Source organism: Halyomorpha halys, unplaced genomic scaffold, assembly GCF_000696795.3.
Source record: "Halyomorpha halys isolate HHAL.00 unplaced genomic scaffold, Hhal_1.1 Scaffold524.1, whole genome shotgun sequence".
Taxonomy (NCBI): domain Eukaryota; kingdom Metazoa; phylum Arthropoda; class Insecta; order Hemiptera; family Pentatomidae; genus Halyomorpha; species Halyomorpha halys.
Window position 1 is genome coordinate 334,887 of NW_027112095.1, and position 18,543 is coordinate 353,429.

Here is an 18,543-nt window from a genome sequence, read left to right on the forward strand (position 1 = left end):
TCGGAGCTGTTAAAGATAGTCGTAAAAATATTTATTACTTAGTGTCATCATTTTACGGCTGCGTTCTCTTTGAGCGATTACACGGTCGTCTTCACCTTGGCAGCGAAGGCTGGCTCTGGAGATGGAGTTGGCTAAAGAAAATATTTTATTGTCGGCAGATTGAAGATCGCGTTGAAATCGCCCGGGACTATTTTTTAGAAGAAATTAATGATATTAGAAAATTGATATGAACAGGATAAATCGCACTAAGTAATTGGATATGCAATGAAGAAGTTTTGAAAAACAAAAAAAAATCAGTATATATTTTTGTAACTTAATATATGTATATATTTTTGTGGTTCTTGGGTTTTGAATTGTTTTATTTAATTTGATAATTAATTCAAAGTAATTAGTTCACATTACATTTATGATGCGTAAGTTGGACGTAGCTATTATATTTTGCTATATATATTATAGTTTATTGTGCGTTCATGAACAACACCAATAATTAAAATTTATTTAATATTTTTAGAAATTATATAATTTTTTTTCTTATTTGTATTTATTACTAACCACACCCCAACTCACACATTAATTTGAATTTTGATTTTTTTAAAATGGTGTAAGTTAATAAATAATTATGCCCAATTAGATTGTGAATAATTTCTTCCTATGCAATTTTTCTTTTTTATTTCTTCTTCCCTTTTCTTTAAACGTTTCGGTGTTTACTGTCTCATCCTCAAAAATATTGATTTTTTTTTTTTTTTTTTTTTTTTTTTTTTTTTTTTTAAAAATTTATTTTTTTTTTTTTTTTTTTTTTTTTTTTTTTACATTTTTCCATAAATTTAATAATGGTACATCTGATTTCTTTTTTATTTTGTATTTACGTATTTCATGGATAGCATCGTCAACCGGAGTTACTTTATCACAACTAGGTAACTTTAGGATGGTCTCCAGGATGACCTCAGTAATTAAAATAACCCCAATCCAGTACTATCTTTGGAATACGTCCAGTTAATATGATATAAATAGCAAAATTCCTGAAGTCCCAGAAGTCTTGAAACTTGGAATAAAAATTGTGAACATCAATATTGTATCGGAAGAAATTATTCATTACCTAATTATTTTCTCTGCCTTTTGGGGAAATCCCTTTATATAAATGTTTATAGTGGGGTCTTAACAAAAGGTTCCTTCCAATTTTTGTTACGATCTCCATGAGAAATAGTAATAAAATTATAAGATCAGATATGTTTTATCGGAGAAGTGTGACGTGTCCATGTCACTCCTAGTTTTAGTCAATTTTAAAATTAAGCTCGAAATAAGTAAATTATAAATCAAGAAATTAGTTATTAGTAACTGTTTTAAAAGTACGATAAGCCTACCTCCTTCATGGGATTTCAGATGAGGGCGAGAAGGAGTGTAACATCGTCGCTGTTCATCGACCAATACTCGTTATTAATAAAAGTGCAATATTTTAAAGGTAAAGTGAGAAAGGCTTTATCGGAGGATTGGAGTGGGAGAGTGAACAAGAGATAGACGATCCAAAATAAAGTTTTAAAATAAGTTTTTTTTTTTGTTAATAGTTGATTAATAATCAATTTTTCAATAATTGTTTTTGAATTAAAAACCGTTAATCTCTCGATAACTGTTGATTGTTTCCTGTTATTAAGTAATTAATTTTTTTTTCCATCTACATTTTAACTATCTACATCTTTCCAACGGTACAAATTTATTACGTCTGTAACTTCTCCACTTAAATAATTAAATTTAATTATATTTTCTGTTGCAAAATTATTATTTCTTACGTTTGTATTTAAGTCTAATTTTGTTTATATTTGCTTATGCGTGTAATATAAAAAATATTGAGTATATAATGAGGAGAGTGTGAAAAAGGTAAGGTATCTTATAACAAGCTCTTAAAACGCGCATTAAAAAATTTACTTTTTTTACTTAGTGCATTCATAAAAGTTAAAATCTTGAAAGATATACAAATTGCGTTTGATTTTAATTTCATTACTATTATTATGTTATATTTTTAAGCTTACTATCTCTACCTTAATTAGTTGAAGGTAGTGAAATCTTCAGTAATATTTCGTAATTACTCAATCCTTAATGATGTCCATTATATTTGTTATAATTTCGTAGAACATATAACAGGTTCTTGTTGCCAGCTTATCATCGTTTCTATTAGCTTTCAATCAGCTGCACTCTTTGGAAGTAACCTTCCCCCCCGCTGTCATTGACAGACCTCATCAATTGCACAGCTCCATTACGTACCTCAATCCTTTCGATGAAGCAAGTTGTTTTTCTAAGTGACAGTATCTGAATGTTCACACTTTTCCATTTCATTATCTCTCGTTTTCTGTTTAGAATCCATGAAAAAATACAAAGTTTGCTTTAGTATTTAAACACTAATTCCATATTTTACAACAATTACGCAGCAAAAAATATTTCATTACTTCCCTAGCCTTGTAAGAAAAGTATCGTATTCGCTATTATTTTTTGTGATTTTCAGTTTTCATTGAATTTTTTCGTTAAGTCCGTGAAAAAAAACATTTTCCGTCATTAGCCTTTGTGTGGAATGGAACATAGAAAATCATTTACGTTTTATTTATATTACTTTATCTGAGGAACTATTTATTAGTTGTACGGATTTGAATGCAATAATGCAAGTTAAATATTTCAAAAGGGGATTCATGATCTTTAGTTTAACATGTTAAAACGTGTTAAATGGAGAAATATTTCCTTCTTTTACCATGTTAAAACCATTTTAAACATTTTACGTTCAGCACATCATGAATACGCCTAATATCTACTTTTTAAAGAAATTTGATGCACCCGTTGTATAGTCTAGCCAAAAAGAAACCAGCAGTTTCTTTTTTTCGTTTAATTAAAAACTCAATAATCAATTTTTATAACACCAGTCATTTTTTATTTCCCTTACCCAAGATTGGCAGAATGTACAGTTTTGATTCTACTTTATTTATTTAGTTTTTATTATAGTAATAAAATATTGCGTTGAAATAATTTTTTTTTTCTTCACGGTTTCTTGGACTTTTTAAATTGCATGTAATTTTGGCTTCAAATTTCCTTTTCCTCGCCGTTTTCAGCTTCTTCCTCGTTCTGGTATCTCACCATTCCCAAAGAGTACCTACTATTCTAGCTAGTACACCCCTCCTTCCATCCACTTTCAGATACGCACGTGAGATATCCTTCCTCTTTCCCCTTCTCGAAAGAAGATACGACCCGCATAGAGCCAGGAAGATGTAGATCGATGTGCTTCCTCTGAGCACTCTGTTGCCTTGGCGACTTTCCCACGTGTCGTCGCTATTACCCTTCCTAAAAACATAGCTCACGCTGGGGTCGTCTTTAATGGCCGCGTGATTCATTCTTAGACATGATGCAGCGTGTACTGTTCGTACTCTGTGTTGATACTCTCATCTACTTTACAAATGTTAGTAATGTCCATTCTTTCTTCCTGCTGTAGTGTGCACAAAAATAAACATTTTTGTTATATTAACTACTAGTAAGATAGTAAGTTTGCAGATAACTGACTTAAAGGACTTTTAAGGACCATATCACTAAATAAATTATTTTATCTAACACCACGGTTCAATTTTTTTTTTTTTTGCGTAGTTTGAAATCCTTAAATAAGAATTTTCATGTAAATCAAAAAATTAGAAATTTTTGGGCTTCATCGTTGGAGCATGTATTTTTTCCTTTTTTAAAGTCCTGCGTTCGCTAAAGAAACTCTATAACTCCTTTCTATGTTCCAATCCATCGTAACTATAAACTGTTGGGATGCTGAATTTTCGTCCTTTTAAGCCATTTTAATTTGTTTACGATGGTCTGATCATTTGTATCATTTCTTAGAGTTTAGAGAGTCCTAAGCCCGTTTTAGGTTTCGTGTAGATTAGTAACGAAATGCTGAAGTTATTGCAATTTTTGTGATTTTCGAAAGAGAAGAGATTTATTTTATTACTACAAAAATTCCACAAGGTTTCTTGGCTTGCAAATAACTAATATTAACGTTATTGTTCATAAAAAAAATATGTATATATATTTTGTCCTACATTGCTAGTTTTGTTGGTATATATGTATTGTTAGAGGTAATAATCTACAAATCTATTTATTTTCGGATTTAGAATAACAAAAAAAATAGTCAATGGTATTAATTACATTATATTGTATTAATAATATTTACTAAATATATATTTTTAGCTATATACATTTATTGTATAATCTAAAACTAAATGTTGTATTATTTGATTTTAATCAAGTCAAATAAACAAGGTTGAAGGGTATTTAGTTCTAAATAGTTTGGTTTGAATCGATATTGAGGTCATTGAAACCAGGAACCACCACGACCTACGTCTCAATAAACGTTTCACATCTATCGCGAATTGTATGCAAATATAAATTATGAGATAAAAAGTTTATTAAAAAAAAAAAAGGTCGTACTTTTTAAATCCTTAACGTCTTGAAAGTATATATATTACTAATAAAAAAAAAAAAAAAAAAAAAGACACTCCTGTTCCTTTAATTAATGTCAAAAGAGAAATTAAATTAACCGGTTGGATCGGAAGGGCGTGTTGATATGTTTAAACTGGAGGAACGTTTCGTCCACGAGCCTGGACAAACCCCATGAATATCTCTGTAAAACACACTATGTTCTCTTTATCGTAATTTAGAGATAAGTTAAAACACTTTAATGATAATAATCATCACTAATTTTATCTAAAACATGATCTCACAATGGCTTAATGGAATTTAGCTCTCCTGTTTTTTATTGAAGTAATATTTCTAGAATTAAAATATTTATACTGATTTAATCTTCTGAAAAACAATTATATAATTTTAAGATATATATCCTCTAATAAATTAATTAATTGATGTCACAATGGTAATTTTTTTATGGAAAAAAAATTTTCTTTGTGATCATTATTTCCCAAATCTTTAATTGAAATATGATTTTGTAGTTGCAATGTGTGCATTATAGGGTGTAATTTATTTTCTAATCAGCTTCAACATTCTTGGCACACGGATGATTGCTTACCGAGAATCATAAAATGCTTACTTGTCAAGTTCTCAGGCTCACAGAAAGTCAGTGTAGAGCTCATCATTGATCTATGGGCTGTATTGGGATGAATTAAAATTAAATATGCATTTAAAAAAAAATAATAATAACTATATAATGTTGGTTGTTTCACAAAAAATAATAAAAATTATACCTTCTTAATAATTCTACCTAAATATAACTTAATGTATAGATTTTATAGATATGAGTTTCTTCAGTAAAGTATATATATATTAAATTTTATGTATTATATATGTATGAAGTACTAATTCTATTACAATAGAAGATACGAAAAAAAATATACAAGATTCGTGTACATTAATTGCTTATATATATGATTTCATATTAAATATTTGTACTTACACAAATTGCAATAAAAACAAATTAAGTGGGTACGACAAAACTAAAAAACAAAAGGTTTCCTTATTTATTAATGTTTTTACTTTTTTTAAATGAAATTTGACGAAAATTTTTATTTTTTGTCAAGTTTTTTAGTTATATAAACAACAACATTTAGATTGAAAAATTATCAAAGCTGAACTGTAAATTTTACCTTGGTTATCAATCTTAACAGATTTAATTTTGGTTGTACATCCTATAATCTTTATTTTCTTTTACCTTTGTGTGAAATATTTACTGAGGAAAAGTATGGTAATCATGAAAAATTTTGGGTCCGACTTTTCGACGGATATGTCCTCTGAATTAAAATAACCAAGTCTTGCTAAATGGTCCGTGTGTATGTGAAGAACCTTGCTCTAAAACCTTAACTAGACTTACGTCTAAAGACTAAAGTCAAACGAAACTGAAATAAAATATGTTGATTCGGTGTATGTGTGGGATGTTGAAGCAACTTTTTCTATAAAATCGATTTTTTGGAAGTGCCGTTAAATACAATTAACTTTTTTCCTTGAAAACGGCTCTTATAATTTTTATTGAACTCGGTATAACAAGGTACAATGAATTGATCTTTAAATTATTAAAGTGTTAAAATGGCTGACAGAGCTTAAATGCTTAATTAAATAAACAAAGTACATTTAATTTTGTTTATTTGAAATAATTAACCATATCTCATTATTGGTAGTTTATAAGTAACGGATAAATGTGAACTATAATAAATTCTATAGTTAACTAAAGGAATCTTCACATAACAGTCTTCCACAGAATGGTAAATCGGAAATAGCCGAGAGCGCCCGATCTCTTCCGATACCATTCCTTAGCACAGTGCTTTGTTATCTTTTATTGAACTCTTGGATTCTATGCAGAAGCTAAGTTAATAACAGTTTTTCAAACTCCAAAGAAACACTTTCGAACAAATTTTCCTAGGAACATCAAAGGAAAAAGTCTTAACTTTAAAATTGTCCAGTTGCAAAAAATAACCATTTATCAATTAAAAATGAATGAACATAAAATATAAAAGAATTTTATAATTGATGTTTTTGTTGTGCGCCTACCAGATTTAATTAAAAATTAGATTGAAAAAATATAAAAATAATCCTCTCTACTATACAATATAATACTATTTACTAATAATAATAAATAATATATAATTAAATAATAGTTAAATAATGGGTCAAACTAATTAGTTGGTCATATATAGATTCTTTAGATACTTCAAAGATTTCGTAACAATATAATATCACTAGAATAAATAAGCTTATGGAATAAGTTAAAAACAGTTTAAACATTTACACAGTTAACGTGTAATTAGTTAATAAAAAAACGTTTATTAACTAAGCAAATATTTCTTCTATGGCACTGATATTCTGTTAGATGTATATTAATACTTTGCATTTGAATTATAAATCGCATCGCAAGAAGGGAAATGGGAGACCACACGTAGCCGTAGTGAGTTTCACTTTCGCTGCGTTAGATGTTAGCCCATAGGCAAAAGGAAGATATTCGATTTTAGAATCGATAGTACGCCCTTTTTAATCCGAGTACAATGCCTCGTTACTCTCCCCTTCCTTCCTTTTTCACCAATAGGGCGCCAGGGGGTCCGAGAAAATCAACTTAATAAGCCAAGGGTTAAAGCTTATGCACTAATGTTTGATTCTTGTACAAAATTATTTAATTTACTTATTTTTAAAAATAAGGTTCACATAATATTTTTTTTTTTTTAATACTTGAAATTTACAACTGTATTATATATATAACTATTAAGTTTGATGTGAGTTATATTTCAATGGCATAATATAATCTTGTAGAAAATCTGCACATTGGTAGAACTCCATTAAAATTTCTAGAATATAAGGTTACGAGGCCATCTTCTTTTGAGGAGCCTAGAAAGATTATCAGGAATTCAAGAGGAAGCAAGGTTAGAAGCCATTTGTGGGTTTGAGTGGTTAAGGAGTATTTCTTTGTTTGTTTTTTTCGTCGGGCCAAGACTCCCATCGAAATCCTATTGCCCCTGGTTAAGGAGTTTATATTAAGGATTGATATCGGGTTCTGGCCAAATCGGTAACATTGAGTTCATAATAATAATTAATAAACGAACCTGAAAGTTCGGTGCCGATACCACCAATCACTCTTTACATACATCCTTCTAGTATGTATGTAAAGTATCCTTTTTAAAATATTTTATGAGGAACTAGATAAACAATTCTGCCCATAATGGACATTATCACATCCTGTCTGGTAGAATGCGCAGAGCCCATAAGCTATAGCCTACCATTGCTACATTCATGTCCACAATCTTTGATGTCTTCTTTCGCTTTTACTTTAAGATTCAGCTTGCAAGATCGGGGTCTATATTTGGAAATACTTGACTGCGTTTTCTTCTGCATAAGACTATTCTCAAATTTTGATCATTTGTTTGATAAAAAATCTGAAGAAAAAAAACAACTTACAACATTTAACTTGAAAAAGAAAGGAGAAAAATTCTTAGAAATCACAATGAAGTAAACTTATGAATTGTAACGAAAGTTTCAGTGCAGAGTTTCTCATATTTTCCATCGACAGCGGTTGTGGTCGCCTTTTATCTACGCAAGTATCCAAAGACTAATACTATTGTTCAATATGTACGTTTTGCCTAGAACAATTAGTCAATTGTTGTGTTAATGGAGTTCCATTTTGTCTTATGGACTGGAGTAAGTGCCTACTCCATTTTGTAGTATTTAAATAGTTGTGATAATGGCTACTGAATTGACTGCTAAATAAACCTTTATAATTGTATGCTCTGGATAAGTGTAACCAGTATATGCCATGTGCTGAAATAACGTGCGTTTTACTGCAAAGGCCTCTGTTAAGTGGAGTCCTGACCTTTCACTATATCGGTGGAACAAAAAAAATACTGGAAAGCTTGGCATCGTCAGTTTAGGAATAAAACTTTATACAGGAGTGGCGTATCAACTCCTGGGGCCGTTGGCCTGGAAAGTTGTTCGAGTTTTTTGTTCCTTCAGGGTTCTCGGGACTGAGGAAAAAAACAAACAAACAACAAAGATCAACAATTTGTTAGTCATTCTTGTGCTACATCATTGATTGATCATTGTTTTTACACGGCCTGGATCTGATAAGGTTCTTAGATTTTTTATAGTACTTTCTTGGACATATGTAATTTACCAATAAATAACAAATCATATTTAAAATGAAAGGTGTTAGGATTTCTTTTTTCGTAACTCCGATGTTACTGTGTATGGAAACTTTATGTCTTCTTTACTTTATGAACTCACTACCTTAATGCTCTCTAACTCCTGAGATCGATGAAATGATGAAATAGACTTAAGAAGTAATTAATGATTTTTCTAATTAGTAATCAAGACCTCTTAGGTATCCAAAACCAAAGATTAATTGACTTTGGGTCATTCTTCATCATATTAATCAAGTCGACATATCCATACACTAGGATTTTTTTTTTTTAATTTGTTCCATAGACCATCCTCTTAACCAAGCAAAATTCTTGCTATCTCAGAAAGGATTGAAAATATCAAAACAATGTTTTATATGGTTAACAAGGATGAACATCATAGCAAAACACAAAATAAAAATGAAACACTGGGTTTCAAGGATATGATGTAGATTTATCCTAATATTAAGTCTATATTTATGCTATCAATTTGTTATTTTTTTCCTATTTAATTAGTTATAGAAATAGTAAAAATACCACAAATTTTATTCCAGATCCTATTAATTCGTAGTTAAAATAGAATAGAGGAATAAGTTAAAAAATAAATAAATAATACTCGAGTAACTGTAGTGCCTTTTATCTTAAATCTTATTTATTTTATTTTTTCAAAATATTTATGAAGTCTAATTTTGAGCTACGCAATCTAATAGTTATTTTTCTAAATTCATTTTTCTTTTATTGTATAGGTTATTAATTCTTTTAGTTATTAATGTGTATTTTTTAAATATTAAAAATGATGGGGTGGAGGGAGTTTCCAGTTACATGGATTTTAAGAAGCCCATATGAATGGGGAGCCAATGCATTACAAGATATGAGGTTACATTTGGTGGGACAATCAATTGCTCTCAAAGAGATTCTATAGAAGTTTAAATTGAATTCTATAGAAGTTGAAATTAGAAGGTTAAATTGGGACTTAACATGAACTTATGAACGTATTTCCTTTTGTTAATGTTTTCGTTTACTGATATTTTTCATTCTACTATTTCAAGCAATCCGCTGGTGTTCCTCAAGGTAGTATTCTCGGTCCCATCCTCTACACCGTCTATACAACTGACATCCCAACAACTCCTAACACTATCCTTACCACGTATGCTGATGACACACGTGTGCTCACAGTTAGTAATAATCCTTTGATTGCATCCCAAACTCTCCAGTCCCATATCACAATCCTCGAAGAATGGTCTCGAAATTGGAGGATAAAAATAAATCCCAACAAATCCCATCAAATCACATTTACTCTTCGTCGTAAACCTGCCGACTGCCATACAGTATACTTTAATAATGTGGCTCTTACCCCTGTAGAACAGTTTCGTTATCTTGGACTACATCTTGACAAACGACTAACCTGAAATCCTCACACAAGACTGAAAAGACAGGAAACTGCATGCAGATGCAGAAAAGACTGATCTACATGACAATAATAAGGCCCATCTGGACATACGGAGTTGAGCTTTGGGGCTCCACTAAACCTTCGAATTCCTCTCGTATCAATCCATAATCCTTCGTAAAATCCTCAATGCTCCTTATTTTGTTACTAATAAAACCATCCATAAAGACCTAAATGTTCCTTATATAACCAATCTAGCCCGAACCCGATATCATTCTTTCCGTAATAATCTCTAACCACCCAAACCCACTAGTTTCTAACCTTGCTTCCTCTTCCATTCCTGGCAATCCTCCGAGGCGCCTGAAAAGAAGATGGCCTCGTGACCTTATATTGTAAACTGTTTTTAGAGTTCTACTACTGGGTAGTTTCTCTACATGCTGTACTTATCATTATGTCATTATGATCAAATTTACTTGTTGTATTTTTTATACAGTTGTAAATATCAATAAATAAATAAAAAAATTTTTTTTCAAGTGTACCGACTGCTTGCATTTAACCCGGTGTTGATTGGGCGATCAATAAATATTCGTCGCTGTTAGTAACTGATCACCTGTTGCTGTTTGGCAACAAGGATTAGTGCATATATTGGACTCTTTGTTATTTTTAAGGAACATAATTTTCTTAACTTTTTTTATCAGTGTTCCATTATTTATTTAAGTTATAATTATTACTTTTAAGTTATATTATTCAAGTCCTGTACTTTTAAACGCACCAGGTGCTCTAAACTCAACTTTTTTTTCCCCAACAGAACAAACTCGACTGTCAACCCCAGTTTAAACATAGCTTACTCACATGTGGGTTATCTTGTGTCTACAGTATGCAAGGTTTTAGATAAAAAGCGGCATTTTTATTGACATAATGCCTTTTATGTTGTCGGCATCTATCCGATCTTTTACTTAACGATAAGCCTTGTAAATCGATTCAGTTTTATAGTTTTTATGGAAGGAAATCATTGTCGAGAAAATTTAGGTCAAGACTTGAGTAAACATTTGTTCGTAGATTAATTTAGTACCAGGATTATTATAAAACAATTTGTTATCTCTGACTTCCGCTTAATTATTCATAACAGAATCAAGTGTTATATTTTTAGTATCATTGTATGTTTGCTGAAATTCAAGCTAAAAATAAACCTTGCAAAGACGCATGATTTATTTTATAAAAATTTCTGAACAAAATTTAATTATAATGTAAGAATTACAGATATGTTTGCTCACCATTGTTTCGTATTATTTGGTCCTAAACGAAGCCGTAATATTGGCAGAGCATTACTAAGGCTGCACGGCATAACAACTGGCTTGTGTTGTCTCTTCCAGAAGCTAAGTAGCTTAATGTAGTGCCTTCTTAATAGTAGTTCTCTTGTCAACAGGTTCTGTTCGACAAGGAGGAGTTTTTACGGGAAGATACAAGGGTTTGAATTTTATTAAAAGAGCGGAATCAATACCGGTTAAACGGGCGTTGACTTCACCTAGTTGGGATGTTTAGGAACAAATTCCGAATGTTTAACGACGGATTTTGGATTCTGTCTTGTTAAAACCCGTTTACACGGAAACTGCATAAATGTTCAGTCACTATCCTGTCATGGTTTAAACCATTATTTTGGGACGGGTTATTTGTCATTATGATGTCAATTATCATAGGTTAAACCATGCCAGTGGGTGCAGTGGCTGTTAAGTAAACGGGTTTTAACGAGACAGTAGCATCCGTTACATGTGCTGTCAACTGAGCCACCAGACCTAGTGTGAAAATACTGCCACGATAGAAAATATCATCATGCCGGCCACTGCCATACAAGTTAAACAACAGCAGTGGCTAATAAGTTCCTGCTGGGGCTTTCCGGTATTAATAAATTTTAAACGGTATTTCAGAAATATGTTATTTTGGATTTAATTATTTTGCGTGTTTGTAAAATAAAGTATTCCAAAAATAATGTAATTGTGTAATAACAATTATCAGACATTTATTCCAGAAATATATTGCTAGTTGTTCGAATGCGTTTATTTCATCAAACCTTATCATTTAACGTTTAATTAGTAATTCGGGAATATCCCTTTCACGAAATAATCCTTTCATTTATTCTATAAATACATTATTTAAAAGCGTCCAGATATAATAAATTCTAGGATTAATCAATGTCACGTATATTGCACTCACAATGGTTTACAGAAATGACGGAAAGAGAAAATAGACGTGACTTGAATTGAGTTTTCTGGGGGAAAAAAAAAAAAAAAAAAAAAAAAAAAGTTATGTGTTCTAAGCAGTCATACTACGAAACGGGTTATTGTTACCCAGTGGTCAAAAATGGCAACCATATTCTTCTTATTTTGAAAAAAAAGAAGCTCTTTTTGCCTCTGAATTTTTTTTTCGAGTCCTAAAACGATATGATTAAAGCTGGATAGTCTGGAAGATCCCCTAATTCACTTTCCCCTTCCTTTTTAGCCTCTTCCATTCTTCCTTTATTCCTGAATCGCTTTCTTCTCCTTCGGGAGTGAGCAAGACCGTGTTCTGTTAGAAATGGAAGATTTCACGCTGAGTAAATGAAAAAAAAAAATGGCGTGAAGGTAACGGACCCTCACCGCAGGCCGCTCGTGGGAACACCGCTCCTGTCTGTTGCTATCTGCTGAATTTTCTGATATGGTGTAGTCCAAGGATCTCTGGTACAGGTAGTTCAACATGTCTTATAAGGGTTTTCCAGTCTCCTTGGTGTTCTCAATAGGGTTAAGTTACTACATATTTATTCGTAGTCGGATAAATAACGTAACAAACTATCCGTTAGAAAACGATTTTTTATTTATTAAATATTACTCTTTTTTTAATTATAAATCACACACCCATCCTTGTGTATTTACGTCTAGAACTCAACGTTTACGTTACGTTTTGGAGTATTTATTGATGACCAATGTTTCATCAGGGATAAAATAAAAAGATAAAAAGGAAATAAAGCTCATAGAAGTAACATGTAAATAAAACATATACAAAGGTGGAGTTATAAAAAGAAAATGTCATATTTTTCTATTTGTTTAATTGTTTATATTACCCTTTACATTAATACTTATAATATTGCTAAAATCTTTAAACCTTAGTATTTTCCTCACTAACATCTCTCTTTTTTTACTGATGATATATTAATGCCTTTTTATATTATAAATTTATTTACTCATTTATACTGACTTACTTATTTCATTTACTATTTATCACCTTTCAACTTTACAGTATTTTCTCTCAATAGGATGTTTCGGTCAGTTGATTTTTTAAAATATTTTTTTATTACTTATCATTCTGTAGGTAACATTTACTATAGTTTCAATAATATCAGTCCATTATTAATTTTTGTGTCACTTAATTTGTCTTCTCAGTCAATAAATTGACACATTTCTATGTGAATTAATTTACAGTTTTTAACAAAAATGGTTTTGAAAACAAAATAAGAATAAATAAATATGTTCATATTAATTGTGGCAGTGGCATTCTACCAACCTCTTTGCTCACGCCAGCTGATGTGGCTGTAACCTAACACTCTCTTCCTGTCACAATGTCATACAATGTGAAGTACATAAAACATCAGATAAGAATGGTAGATTATATCGAATCGACTCTCCAAATAATTTACATCATGTTACTTATCATATTTTTACCTCGAGCCATTCAATTGTTACAAATGGAGTACCATTTTGTGAATGATTGAGTGGTTCTCAGAGGTATCTGAAACTAAGAAGAGTTTTCTTGGCTCCTAAAGAGTTTTTTCTCAGAAACAATTGAAGAGTCAATGTCCCAGAAACTACTTGAATAGAGAATGTTAAGTAAAAAAAAGTAAAACGTAAGTATGAGGAATCACACGTGGGCACCGGAATCTGTCAGTAACAACGCAATCCTTTTGTTATTAATATTACAATGTTACTTTCATTATCCAAAAAATGTTGTTTTTTTCTGAACTTAAATTATATGTCTTGAGGTTTGGACCATACCAGTGTCCAGTTTGGCCCAGTTATATTGACACATATTTGCTTCCAATGTTTGCCTTCCCGTATGACATGTGAACATTCAAAACAGTGCTAATGACGTCAGTCAATGGTTATAGTTTATTATGTTATTTAATTAAAATTTTCTTTAGTAATAATATCACCACTCGTAGCGGAAAATTCATGTGTAGTCAACTCTTATGTTAAGAGCTAAGGGCTGAAACGTCAGCAAAAATAAAATAATGTTCGTTACTTCTGCGCTGATCCCATGCATCTACCTCCCTCCCTCTTCCCTAACCAACTTCTCCTAATATATCTTTAGTATTACCTTGTTACAAAAGATTCCGTGTTGATACAAAAGTGGTTCGATTCCGTTCTTGTATGTATTATGTTATTGAGCCTAAGTTCCTAGAGGACGATTACATGTTCCGCATAACCCCGCTGGCTGCTCCATTGAATTACCCCTTCGTGACTCCTGACTGATCATTAACCTGTCACGGAGGACGTTACTCTAACAGATCCTCTCTCGTCTCTTCCTAAAATACCACATTATAATTTTAAACAGTCTTAAATTAAAACCTTTTTTGTTCTAGGAAAAAATAAAACTATTATTCTTTTATTAATGTATATCTTTTTCAATGTTTCAGGTGAGTTTCCATGAAAGTCTGATTGACTACTGCCAAAATGGTGAGATGGTTTTCACTTGACTGGTGGTATTTATCTTTATTTGTTTTATTTATTTATGTTTTATTGTTATTTTTTTATAATAAATATACAGAATAACAAAAAAAAATTGATAATATTCTAGTGCTAGTAAACGAAAAGGTAATAAGTTATAACTCCTGACTATTACGAAATCTGTGAAACCTCCAAATGATGACCTGTAATCTACTTACAGATTTTTACTCATCAATTGATAAAAAAAAAAAATAAATAAAAACTAATTTTTTTTACGCAGAACATTCCGAGATTTGAGTACTTTATAACGTAGTACATAAATCGTATTAATTTGGAGGATAATTAACTGTCAAGGGTATTTTATTGGGTTATATTTGGATATAAGTATACCATGCTTTTGATTGAGTCGTTTGTCCATTTTATTTGTTTTCTCATAAAAAATAATCATCCCATTAAGCATTTTTATGTACTCATAAACTTTTATCAAGATAAATCAATTTTTTATTGAAGGAAAATAAAAGTGCTATTTTAATTATTTCCAATATTCAGTGTTGAGTTTTTGTCTTAAATAAAATTTTGTGAATATAAAAAAAATTGCATGTTTTATTAAAAATATTAAATGTTTTTATAATTTTAAAATTTATAAGTATATATAAATTTTATAAACATGCAATATAGTTTTGAATTATTAGATTGTGCAAAGCATTTTGATGTTGACAGTTGCATGCATGCAACGACCTTTAATGTGACCTACATTTGCTAGATTACTTTATACTTTTGAAATACTAAAAGCATTCATTTTAATTTAAAAGCTTGTAATACTAAATATCTGTATATTTCTTTTTCTTTTTAAATTTTTGTAAACATGTTGAATATTCTCCTGGAATCTGTTTGTCCTTTGTGAAGAAACGATACAAAATTATCCTAATGCGTATGCCATGCAATTCGACTTGGAATTTTCTTTTCATTACCATTGATATTAAAGAAAAGAAGAGGAAAAGTACGACACTATACCGTTAACTTGCTAATTTGAGTGGGTTTGAGTTTTGTTTTGAAATATTTCTATGATATCCCAATTGTTTGAATCCGACACAATAGTTTCGTCTCTTTATTTGTTGAAATAAAAAAAAAAAAAAAAAAAGTGAAAGGATGTATATTACATTATCAACCGCCTTTGCTGACCACATCCACCGGACATGGGTGTGCGGAATCCGCGGCTTGTTTTCTGAACCGAGAAGATTGTGCGTGGAGTGTCACCAGCAGGTGCATTGTCCTACGGTGGGCCGACAGCTTTCCGCTTGGAATATCGTATAATCTTTCTACACGTACCTGCTTATCATCTAGTCATTCGGAGGCTAATGGCTGACTGAAAGCTGTTGTTGAAAAGGATGATTTTTTTCAAAACAGTGTTTAGTTCCATCCAACAATACCAAGTCTAAATTATTTGGTTAAAATACATATATAGCCTATGACTACCATCCTGACCGGTGCCTATAGACACGACCCAAATTTCGATATTGATGGGTGAACAACCCTAAACCTGACCCTAACGCAATAGAGTGGCTAATTCGGGGGAGCTGGGCCCTTTTGCAGTGTAGTCATTGAGGCATGCAGTTGAGCATTTTCATTGTCCAGCGAATGGTAGAGCTATGGCCATCCTGAACTTGATTAATGGAAATATTTTTAATCTTGAATGATTGTGGGAAAAAAAAAATAAGCTTGGTTATTCTATTTAGTCACGTGATTGTAATAATGATAAAAAGGGAATGTTTCTTAGATATTTGGAATTGATATCTCTAACAATGATATAACTATCTTATATCTTTGAAGCGGCTCCATAAATAATTGTGGCTCAGCCTGTGTAAAGCCTCGGATTCACAGGTTTGCCAAATATAATATAATTACATAAAACAAAATTAAAGTAAACTTAAATATCAACAGAATAGTCGGTCACCAATTAAGTCCAATTTGTACGAGGAAATCTTAGTTACCTATGAAGTGTGTGCCTGCGGGAATTTCCTCGTCATATTTTGGCAGATATGTGGCACCACGTTAACACGAGCAGAAGGCCTCGTAGGCACGGTTTCTCAACACTTATCACCATTTATGTTCTGTTTACTCCAACTCTCTGGAATCTCATAGAGTTTATGTATTGGTAGACTGATTTGATTCTTGACCTTAGAGGTATGACCGGGTTTTTTCCTTCTTTTGGGTTTTTTTTTTATCGAAGGGCTTGTTTTAACCCATGGTGCGTCTGTCATACAGCGGTCTCCACTGTGAAAAAAACCTTAGATTTTCCGCCAAAAAGAAATTGAATACTTCACTCCAGGATTTGGCTTACGTTTGTTTAGATTATATATTCTTGCTTCATTCTAAATACGTTTATTTTCTTGTACTAAAACCTTAAATTATCACAGCACTTTAATGCCTTCGTTCATACAATACCCCAACTTCCATTTTTTGTTTGCCCTGTAACTTTTCTCCGATAGCGGACACTCATCGACATGGACATCCCGGACGACTGTTGGCATTCTGCGACGAAAGGGAAACGGTAACGGAGCACGGCGGGACGTGAGAGCCCGGAGGACGTGAGATCCCTATTGATCCCACCTGACACGCCACCTTTCTTCCTTTTGTTCTTTAGCTCCTTATGATCCGCTCTTTGTTCCCTCCGTTTTGTCTCTGTCCTTTGAAACGCCGCTCCTCTTAAAGAACTTAAAACACGGGAGCATGTCAGTTAGCCTTGACCTTGTCTTAGAAATTCTTTTTACTTTCTCTGCTATTACATCTTGTACCCGGTTTTCTCGCTCTAACACAAGTTATGTATTGCACTTAATTTAGTATATCGAAGGAATTGGACAATCTAAGACTGTGTTTTATGACATTATTGTTAGGCAAATTATTTCCTATTATTCAAAAATTTGATTAGGTACGATTATGCTTATGTGATTTTAATATTTTATTTTTGTAATCCTACTATTTAAAAGTAATTATTGTGATCCGAATTTTCTAAGTAGTATAAAGTTCTAATAAGTTAATGACATATAGAAAGTTCGGATCAAATGTACCCCTTTTAGTTTTACTATAATCTAAATAAGTATTTTAATGGTAATCTACTGACACAATTCATTAGATACTATCAATCTATTTAACTAATAAATCGCTTTCGGTTCAATGTTCGGTTGGTAGCTACTGGCCAGTGGTGGCACACAACCACCTATTTCCGGTTGCACTCTGAGCAACATTATAAAATTTTATTAAGTATTTTTCATTTATGAATCGATTTAAGGTAAAGTTATATGAATTAACTGAAGATGGGATACCAAAAATTCATTAATGAATTATCATCCCTTTGGTCTTAAACGTACAAACTATCTGTTTTATGCGGGGTTATCATTGTTTCTTAATACAATAAATTGTCGCAATTCTGATGCAAAGTTTTGTAATAGGGTTTTAGTGCCGTCATAAAAAAGAACACAATGGTATATTAATAAATAAACATTGTAGCCTTGACAATTTCGTTATAGTTTTATTTATAACTAGTTTTTTACCAAACACTAGTATGAATTAACTTTTTCCATACACTCTGACAGTGGATATTACAGGTATCGTATAACTTTTATTTTTGCAATTCTTGAATTTATTTTTTTTTCGCACATCAGATTCTCTCCCCTCTCATTAACCTGATGTTTTAGAAAAATGCTAAGTGGCCAAGATATAAACTAGTACCTAGACCTAGTTATATAGACTTTCTGTTGTATTAGATAAAATTATCATAATACTTAATATGAGTAAATCAAGTACTACTTAAAGCTGTTTTTGCAGCTATGTTATCTTCTATTAT

General features: G+C 31.4%; 1 protein-coding gene across 3 annotated transcripts in view; it reads left to right on the forward strand.

The window, feature by feature from the left end:
• The window catches only part of Utx (Utx histone demethylase), a 201,762-nt gene that overhangs the window by 116,903 nt on the left and 66,316 nt on the right, over positions 1-18,543 (forward strand). Inside the window, exon 1 of one of the 3 annotated variants that reach the window (XM_067050105.1) lies at positions 14,691-14,734. The exons of the other annotated variants lie outside the window; for them this stretch is intronic. Within the exon in view, the coding sequence (XP_066906206.1) occupies positions 14,706-14,734 (29 nt within the window). The 5' untranslated portion in view covers positions 14,691-14,705. Of the gene's footprint in view, positions 1-14,690; positions 14,735-18,543 lie in introns of those variants that run through there. 3 annotated transcript variants of the gene reach the window in all.